Consider the following 10822-nt stretch of genomic DNA (forward strand, 5'->3'; position numbering starts at 1 on the left):
TTTCTCTGTTTGTTCATATCACTTTAATTTTATTGCTGAAAAATGGGACTGTCAAGCAGACAAACACATAGATTATACTATAGATTGATACTTGGCGACTGTGTATTGACATAGTATTGCCACAGAAAATATCGCAATACTATGCTGTATTGATTTTTTCCCCCACCCCTAATCAGTGAGCTCACCTGTGAACCTTGTCCAGCCTTCTGCAGCTCAGAGACTTTAGTGGTGAAAGAACCAATCAGATCATGAGATCCATCACTGTCATGATCAGAGCAATCCACCTGCAGAGAGAGGAGGAGATTTCATGTAATTGTTGAAGATTTTATTGGTTGGTATGAGTGAAGGAAGCTTCTGATTGGTGGAACCTTCAGGGGTCTGTCGAGGTCGCTGGAGCAGAACGTCTGTAGAGGAACGGAGAACTTCTTCCAGGAGGGATTCAGATTGTTCTTCACCACCTACCATAGCTACGTATAACACACCCACACACACACACCACACACCACACACACACACACACACACACACCCACACACACACACACACACACACACACACACACACACACACACACACACACACACACAACACAGACACAGACACAGACACAGACACACAGACACAGACAGACACAATCATCAAATCTTCACCATCACTTCATGTGTGTCTGCTCTCCCATTTTTGTGTGACATTGTCTGACATGATTTTAAATTCTAATTATTTCATGACATTACACTCGCTGGAAGAGTGTGGAGTGATGTGGTGTGTGTGGGTGTGTGTGTTTGTGTGTGTGGGTGTGTGTGTGGTTTGTGTGTGTGTGTTGTGGTCTTTGTACCTCTGTTCTGTAGACCAGCTGCCACTTTCCATCGTCTCCTTGTTTGAAAAACTCCAGGAATGGATCAGACTTCCCAAACGTATCCTGAACATAGAAAAGACAACGTAGTGCCATGTCATTGAGTGCGTTTACTGTACTTAGGTAACCGCTTAAAAGCCTTGTCGCTCCAGTGAGACTTACTAAACATAACGTAAACGACGAGAAACTTGGTTTCTGTAAAGGGGTTAAGGGATTAGAGAAATATGATTTCAAATGACAAAAATCTGTTAATCTAGGCCTGTCTTTGTTAAACTATATGTGACCGCATTTACATTTCAAAGAAATGTCAGGTAAGTTTAACAAAACATTTGTCTCCACTAGAAGTTATGCAACGGCTCATGACCCAGCAACTAACTATTTATGGAGTTGTTGAGAAGTCTTTACTGGCTAAAACACTGCTCAGGTTTTACTGGTACAACCTGATCGAATCAATCTGAGTGAATAACTGAGAACTAACGAAGGCCGTCTCACAAACCCAAGCCATATTTAATTCACTCTGGGCAATGTCTGAGGAGTCAGGTCTGAACATTGTCCGGAGTTGCCCGTGGCGCTGGGTAGAGTGCAACACGGTTGGAGTCAGTTTGCAATCTGGTCATAAACTAGGTCTCTTTCTGCTCCTTGAATTTTTCTGAAGATTTTTGCATCGGCCCTTACTGACAGAAAATCCTGAATCTCATTGTCTCCGCCAGTTAGACTATTTGTTGATGTCTCCTGGGGGTGTGAATCTCTTGGCACCACTCAATTCGACTCAGAGGCCAACGATTTGATTCTACACTATTGATGCAACAATTTGTCTATGTACATTTCCATGCCTGATTTTAAAATATACATATAAATCTGAGTTTGTTCGATTTTGACATATGCGGTATTAGTCACACACACGTCTTAATGAAATGTTTTGTCTACTGATATTTTTATGTAGTCCTTCCATGCTTAGGCCTTAAACATGCTTGTGAAAGTCACCTTCTCTCACAGTAATCTTCCATCTCAGAGGCTCAGTCACGTTTAAAGGTTGGATAATTGGCTTCTTTGGGTTAGGGAACACGAAACATGAGGTGGTCATATGTAATGTGATAAAGTAAAAAATTATTTTATGTATGTCTTATAAGATCACGTGGAGATATACAATTTTCCTTTTGGCCATTTTTTTTTTCTTTCCTGCACTCTTGCCTAAGCTAGAGATGTCCCGATACCAGTATCGGTATTGCCTCTGATACTGCCTAAAACGCTGGTAGTAGTATAGGGAAGTACTAGAGTTTATGCACCGATCCGATACCACGTAATTAAGCGCCAAAGAAAATCTATGTTAATGTAGTTTGTTTATGTTCTTTTCCCGTTATAATTGACTGTAAGTTCTGTGGCGTTCATTGTTTGAGAGTTTAACCTGAGCCAGACCGACAACAAAGACAGAAATCATATCCCATCCACACAGGGATAATAGTATACAGCTGTTAAAACATAATAAAATATATGACAGAATGGTATCGGATCAGTACTCGGGATCGGCCGATACGCAAGTTCAGGTATCAGTATACAAAAAATGGTATCGGACCATCTCTGGCCTACACTCCAAGATGTTGTCCATTATCCCATCCTCTTTTAGTCACTCTGTTTTCTGATTTGTACAGCTGGCAAAGTAAACACCATTGGATGTCCAATCCAACTGATTTGGACATTTGCGTTGTCACAGACAGCTCTGCCCGGTAACGTTTAGATAATTCCATGTTTGCAGGTGCTTTAGTAATGGATTTAGAGAGCTACAGAGCTGTTGGAACACAGTCTGAAGAGGTGGAGGTGGTGAACAGGAAGACAAGAAAGATGAAGAGTAAGATGAGAAGGAAGACAATGACGAAAAGTGGGAAAGTGAGGAGCAAGAGGACACAAGTTACCTTCTTGTCCAAGTTTTGGGCAACAAACTCCAACTCAATGGCTCTGTTGTCCTTTATCTCCTCTGCTGTGATCTACACACACACACACACACACACAGACAGACACACACAGGATTCTCCATGAAGACAATGTAATATAGCTTCATAGTGATAGTTTATACAAAAATAATAATATTTAAAAGTGATGCTTTTAACACCCCCACACACACACACTACACACACTACACACACACACACACACACACACACACACACACACACACACACACACACACACACACACCGTGATGCTTCCTTTGCCTGCAGGTTTGCCTTTCTTCAACTGCAGAGGTCTGGTCAAAGTTTTACTGGAGACAATCTGAAATACACACATAGATTAGTCTTAGTATCAGCAGCTATATTATACTTTATATAAAACCACTCTAGAAATGCAGCATATATAATTCAGAGTGTTTTGATATCACAGTAAGGCATGAGTCATGCGGATGCAGCAACACTTTAGTTCTCATTACTTAGAATTCCTCATGGGGGCGACAGAAACTATGCACTATAGCTTTAAATCATTTACTGAGTGACAGAAAATGTATTGGAAATATTTTTGTTATTGATAATAGTTCTAGTCATTTTTAGAGCCAAAAATTCAGCTTTTTTAATGTAAGGATTTGCTGCTGTTTTTTGTTTTTTTACAGAGCATTTTTACTATTTTCTGACATTTTATAGACAAAAGGATTGATCTATTAATTCAGAAAATATTCAGCAGATTACTTCATGTCTTGCAACCTGGACATAATGATAAAACCAGTTAATTTATTTTTTATTAAAACAAATGAATTACATTACTGACAGGCTGAGAAAGTTTCACCTGTTTACAAAAGAAAATCATCAGCTTGTTTTGGGATTTAACGGTCAAATTTCTGGTGATCTGACCAATTCTTGTTTTAATATTTCTGAAAAACTAAAAGTGTGAAAAGGTTGAAGTGAAGACTCAATCAGATGTTTGCCAGGTTTAGGATTTCTAAGAAAAAATGTATCTAGCTCACTGGAAATGTAATGTCAACCCATTAAATAGCGGTTATATTTTCTCCAAAGCATTACAACTAACAGCACAGTATTATGAAGATTTAACAAACGAAGCATCAGTACAGCTCAAGGAGACACACTGGAATAAGTTTACCCATCTTTTTCTACTGAACCAGAGTCAGTGGCAAAAGTGTGATTCTACTGAGTCTGGTATAAGTTGGTCTGGTGTGTACCTGTCCCAGAGTTAGCTCCACCCCTCCCAGGAAGTCATCATCGGCGAGGTCAGCGCTGGAGTTGTCGATATCGTAGACCCCCAGCTTCAGATTCTGCACCGTCTCAAAGTGATAATCCACTCTGAGGCGCTGACTGAAGGATGGACTGGAGGTATTTTTCAACTTCTCAGTACGACCCAGCTGACAGGGACACAGATAATCAATAAAATAAAAATAAATAAAAATAAATCAGAATGGGGTTTGACACAATAAGTTAAACTTATGTGGAATTTGCCTTGGTGAATGGTGCACATACAGCATTCATGAACAAATGTAGTGTAATGTAACGTTACCTCGGTCCAGCTGTCTGCTCCTGAACTCTGCAGCAGCACACACAAAGGATCAGACTTTGATCCCGCATCTTTATCCAACAGGTCGGAGCAGGAGACACTCAGCTCCACTTTAGTGACACATTCCGCCATCTGGGGGGGGGGGGGCAGAGGAGAGAGAGAGAGAGAGCGAGAGAGAGACCTTCAGATCAGAATTCAATGCATTTGGAAATTAAACAACAACTACTTTGCCAATTCATTTATCGACAATTAAATTAAAAAGGCAAAACAAGCAATGGGCAGATGTCACCTTGGCTTTAGGGAATTGTGATCAACGTGTCACCATTTTATAGACCAAACAAATCAACAAATCAAGAAAATCAAGCTTGATAATAAAAATAATTGTTACTTCAAGCCCTACTTAACACCACCAATAAAACATATTACCCAAGAACTACAGCCACAGACCCTCACTGCAGTCTCAACTGCTCAACACTGAATCCAGAAAACAGTTTCTTTAGGATTTTTCATGCTTTAATCTGCACTTAAACAGTTCATGTTGCAGTAACACCATTGCTGCACCACAGAGATAAAGTTGTAAACAGTTTAAAGTGAGGTACAAATGAGGTATGACTTTCTCTGACCATCTGGATTCACAGACAGCTCTGCTAGTTACTTAATTTACTTACTTATGTTGTATTTTTACATGAAATGACCATTACTGTATAGTGTGTGACAAGCTCTATTGAGATAACACTAGGACTGTACAATTCTATCTTTTCCACATGCAAAAGAGGCGGACAGTCCTCCAACAGACACCAAATAAACGAATATAACCACAGCTGAAGCCTCCGAGATCTTCAACAGCAGTTAGAAACTCCGGCTGGACGGTCTAGTCTATTTGATGTTGTGTTATATAAACTCTTATATGGATATGAGATCAGTCTGTCATTATGTTGAAATGGAAAACAAGTGAAAAATACCCCAAAAAAACATCACTCAATGGGAGAAACATGAAGTTAACTTTTAAAATTGCCATTTAGGATAGTTAAATGTCACATACTGAATAATATATATCAATACTATTGATTATTATTGGAATATTGCAGCTAAACAAAGACAACAAAGACGTCATGATTGCCTGAAGTCCCATCTACTTCGTTACTGTCCTCAAGTAGATTTTTCATATATTTTTACTTTACTATTTATTTTTTTGGCGACTTTTTACTTTTACTCCTTCTATTTTAATAATCATCTGTGCTTTCTACTCCTTGCATTTTACAAAACTGGCTCTTTACTTTAGTTTTGAACTAAAGCTCGTCTATCAGGTGTGATCGGGAGTGCATGTCGGAAAACAGCGCGGACCGGACACATTTTACTGGTCTATAGTTCTGGCAAAGGTAAAGTTAGCTAGTGATGTTGTGTACCTAGGTAAAACCTGGCTGTTGATTCACAATGGCGATTATTGAACGTCCTTGCTCACGTTTGTATTTTAGGTGCATTATTTACATGCCACACTTACACTGCATTAAGATGAGGTCATTAATAGTGGGTTTATTGTTATTATTTACTAACATGTATGACTCCTATGCAATGTGTATGGTAGCCTTTACAATGTTATTTATTTCTTTGCAGAACCCCACACACACACACACACACACACACACACACACACACACACACACACACACACACACACACACACACACACACACACACACACACACACACACACACACACACACACACACACACACACACACACACACACACACACACACACACACACACACAGCAGAGCTACCACGCCCATGTTTATACTGTTGATTGTAATAAAGCATCAACAGAGAGAAGCTGTCTCCGTCTGTGTTTTAACAGACACACCCGGGGCGAAGTTGGAAACCAGAATCAGCTCTAAATCCAGTCCTAATCTAGTCCTCACTAACAAGTTAACAATCATTTCATTGGAGTTCCCGTTATTTTTTGCATCAATACCAAATTGAATCTAATTGGATGGTAATATACAGACTTCTCACAGAATCACACTTGAATTCATATCTTGCTACTCGGTCAGAATCTTGTTAACCTGGAGTCCCAGTCTCTGTCACAATAAATAAGCTATATGTTTTAGGCCAATTGGCAGACAGCAATTTTAAAATGTAGGCAATGACATATAAATAATAAAGAATAAAGCATAAAGAGCCTTTCTCCATGTCCACTGTAGTTCCTCAGCATGCTCTCTGGGAACATCTGTCTGGTCCAGGTAGCTTTGTCATTCTCAAGGCTACTTTTACTTTTATACTTTAAGTAAATTTCCAAGCCTGTACTTTGCTACTTTTACTTGAGTAAAGAAGTTAAATCAGTACTTCTACCAGGAGTATTTTTTAACACAAGTATCTGTACTTCTATTTGAGTACGGGAAGTGAGTACTTTTGCCATCTATGGTGGAAAGTACAGGTACTCTAGTTCTGTTCTTAAAAATTCAAAAGGTGTGTGTGTACTGCTTTATACTTTATCCCACTACATTTTCAGACATTTGACTTTTTGCTCCATTACATTTATAACTAAGTAAGCAGCACCTGAAGGCCACACCAGCATGAGACTTAATGAGAATTCTTTTGACTGAGGCTGTAAATCCAGTTAAGCTAGCTAGTACAGTAACACCAGTACACAACGTGTGTGTGTGGTTGTGTGTGTGTGTGTGTGTGTGTGTGTGTGTGTGTGTGTGTGTGTGTGTGTGTGAGAGAGATGTTGACACCCACCCACCCACACCCGGCACTGTGTAAATATAACTTTGTAAATCATCTTAGCAAAGCCGCTATATTCATATTTTATCTTCTTTAGACCAGGAAAAAACACCAGGGCGGAGGAAAAACTACCGTTACTCACATAGTCAGGGAAGGATAACGACACCTTTTCAGTCAGAGTAAACACCCCCTAATGAGCACTTACCGTGACCTGAGCAATCTTTTGGACCTTTTTCAAAGATTAACCAAAGCTGGAGCTTGTATTTTAAGTTAACTGTAACGAAGGAGGAAAACAGCAGTTTGTGTCCGTTCAGCTAAGCTAACAGGGAGCGGCACCAAGATTTGTCGCGCTCTGATTGGACAGGGAGCTTCACAACCACGTCCTGATTTGACAAGACGACTATCAGTCACGCCCACTGGGTTCAGTGGTTTCTAGCTCATTCCATCAACAACATGAGAAACTTCCGACTCGAATCCTTCAGAATAAAAGCGGCGCCCCAACTAATCGTCATCAATAACCTTATAGCAAATTCTCGTTTTGACCATGTTAAAAGACAATTTGAAGACACACTCTGCAGTTTACCAACCTTAAATCTCAGTATAATGAAATATCTTTTAAATAAAGTTGCAAGTTGCCACAAAGCCAACACGCAGAGGTCAAAACTCCAGCAACACTTGTATTTACAACCACCAACTTTATTGTTAACATTCCTTCTCCATGCACCATGGAAGTAGGTGAAGCCTAACCAGAAATCCCTACTCTGCTCCCATAAAGCCAATAACACAACATCAAGAAACAAAAAGTGTGGGGAAAGGACAGACTTTAAATTAAATTGTTCAAGTCCTTGTTCTCTCCAGTCCTGTAGAACTGAGATTGTTCTCTCCCGTTTAAAAGTCTAAAATGTCTTTATCTATGCAGGTTTCTGTGATTTCTAACGCAATAATATTTGTTGTTTAACTTATACAAGGAAGGTGCAGCAACAACAAATACAGTCCTAGATGAAATATGTTTAATGTTTTGGCCAAAATAATTGAAATATTGAACATTATGATACATTTGTATTGAACTAGGAGTATTCTGGTAAGTGATCCTTACAGTAATCAAATCAAAGCAGCTTCACGAGGTCGTTTAAGGATAAAGTACAGACGAGCAGCAGAGTTTGAACATTAAATTTGTGCAGTTCCAAATATATTGGTTGTGCATTGATTAATATAGAAACTGCTCTCTGATAGGATAATTGTCAGCCTCTTAAATGCAGCCTTTACATTTTAACCATTTAATTTATTACTTCTTTAGACAGGATCAGTTTTAATCTGTGCTTTGATTAAGGGCTCTGATTAAATACCACATTATGTCACTTTTATAGAGCTTTCACTCACATCTTAAGGTTTTTAATCAGCAAATCGTGTTGATGTACAGTACATGGTTGTGATGACAATTGACAACATCTGCTGAGAAGGAGTGTGACATACGGTCGAAATCTCCATGTAATAATAGTAGTAATGCTAGTAAAAGGACCTTTAGTCGATATTTTGGGTTCAAACTACGCTTTAATGTCAGCAATGAACATTCATTCTCACTTCAGGACTTATGTACATTGTGCTTTTATGTTGAAGGGTAGACACTCAAGCCGGAAGTACCGTTGCTGAAGCAATAAAGCAGCCAGTCTGATAATGAGCTGTACTGAGATGATCAGAGAGAAACCAAAGAATTCTAATTGAGAGCAGTAAACAGAGGAGGGGCAGAACAAACGCAACACAGCATGATCCAACCTCTCCACAGAACACATAACAGTTTCATTTTATTCCCCCTTTGCTGTGGAGCCACCATGGACTCAGAAAGGGCAGCAGAGCCTCATATGGCAGATGGGAAACAGAACAGGACAGACCAAAACACAGACAAATACAGTCCTGAGAAAGAAAAGGTCATCATGTACACATCCTTGGGGTTTTGTTAAACACTGTAAATCTCATCCATACAAACTGAGCTCCGGCCTCAGCTGTCTTAGACATCATATCCTCCTTACCCTCTACTGATCCACCTCCATGAAGCTCATACCAGCTTCAATGAAGAGTTGGAACAAGCTTTACACAACATACTGTATGTGATACTGTCAGGCACATTTAAGGGGAATTATAATGGAAATATGGATGCTTTAACAGTTCTCTCATTATTTAATTCGCTATTTGTCATTTAATATGAATATAAACTATACAATACCATGTCACTTTGTCAAATAATTCAATTCATACAACAGCAGTTTGCAATTGGAATTGAGTTTATTATCCCAGGACCTGCATTAAAGCTATAGTGTAAAGATTACTTTATTTGATCGGTTTAAATTTTGCTTGAAAATAAACAGTCAAACTAATAAGAATTTTAAAAAATAAAGCTCGATACCATCTACAAATCACATTATTAAAACTCGACTGGCAATTTATTGCCATTTTCTGGCTAATCACTGACTATTGCACTATAATTATAACAATTTATGTTGGGATATTACAATTTACATTCTGTTTTGTTAGTAATGTAATCACTACACACAGGATATATTCATGCAGAGTGGGGGGGGGGGCTGCCAGTGCTAGACCAGCGCTCTGAGTACGGTGCCTTGCTCAAGAGAACCTGGCAGTGCCCAGGAGGTGAAGTGGCATCTCTCCAGCTACCAGTCCACACTCTACTTTGGTCCGTACGGGGACTTGAACCAGCGACCTTCCGGTTCCCAACCCAACGTACTGAGCTACTGTCACCCCTACTACACTAGAATACTGTCATCCATCACTTACACCGCTGAATACTGTTTTACCCCCCCCCCCCCCCCCCCCCCCCCCGAAGCTTTGTGAACCAGTGTCTATTTTCTGAGCCCACTAGATGGCGCTTTCTGTTCAACAGAGTGTTGCGCATACACTGAATTTTAATTTTAATGCTATAGGTCTTTTTCTTAAAACCAAGAGCGCCATCTAGTGGGCTCAGAAAATAAAGACACTGGTTCACAAAGCTTCATTTGGCCATCACTACTGCTTGGGCTTTTAGCGGCACTTCTCTAGGCCCTTGAACACCCTGCACCCACATGTTTGACAGTAATCATAGCAACATTCAAATTCCACCTCAAATCTCACCCACCGTTCAAACTGGCCTACTCACTTTAATGCCCACCCGCATTGTCAGATTCCCTTTAGCCCAAAAATGTTATTTTTTTTTTTTTAACTTCCCCTACACATCTGCCCATTTTGTCACTTTTTTAGTGGTTATCTGTGCAGGTGTCTTTGTCATGTCTTACTGTTTTTACCTGTATGAATATTGTTATGCTTTGTAAAATGACCTGTGCCCTGACAGAAACCCTCAAATTAAACTCATTTGTATTATCATTTGTTATAACTTACTTTTACTTTACTGCTATTCTTACTTCTGTCACATGCTTTCTTTATCTATACCTTATTTTATTGTACAGATATGGAGGTTGCAATCTTATTTATGTTGTACAATGACAATTTTTATACAATAAACACACAAGCCACCACCTGTTATCTAAAGACTAGTTTCATAATGCCAATATAGAATCTAAATGCCAAAATCTACAGGCCTCAATTTACCATCTACAGGCCAATACAGATTATCTAAAGACTACCTACAGGCCACCACCATGACTGACATGCTACCATCTATTGTAAACAAGATTTATTCCACCCCCCCTCATTTAAGGTGAAAAGTGCATCAGCCTCTATCCATAATTTGTCGTGTTTTAAT

At 39.4% G+C, this 10822-nt stretch overlaps 1 protein-coding gene across 2 annotated transcripts in view; it reads right to left on the minus strand.

Annotated features, from left to right (window-relative positions):
• LOC116687341 (copine-1) overlaps positions 1-10822 on the minus strand; it is a 29274-nt gene that overhangs the window by 7679 nt on the left and 10773 nt on the right. Inside the window, exons 1-8 of one of the 2 annotated variants that reach the window (XM_032512662.1) lie at positions 7277-7473; positions 4349-4477; positions 4017-4196; positions 3047-3121; positions 2764-2835; positions 836-919; positions 369-458; positions 186-284 (exon numbers count right to left, since the gene is read on the minus strand). In XM_032512662.1, the coding sequence (XP_032368553.1) occupies positions 186-284; positions 369-458; positions 836-919; positions 2764-2835; positions 3047-3121; positions 4017-4196; positions 4349-4477 (729 nt within the window). In that variant the 5' untranslated portion in view covers positions 7277-7473. Of the gene's footprint in view, positions 1-185; positions 285-368; positions 459-835; positions 920-2763; positions 2836-3046; positions 3122-4016; positions 4197-4348; positions 4478-7276; positions 7474-10822 lie in introns of those variants that run through there. The other variant, XM_032512661.1, reaches the window with a different exon arrangement.

The sequence above is a fragment of the Etheostoma spectabile genome, chromosome 4 (assembly GCF_008692095.1).
Source record: "Etheostoma spectabile isolate EspeVRDwgs_2016 chromosome 4, UIUC_Espe_1.0, whole genome shotgun sequence".
NCBI lineage: Eukaryota > Metazoa > Chordata > Actinopteri > Perciformes > Percidae > Etheostoma > Etheostoma spectabile.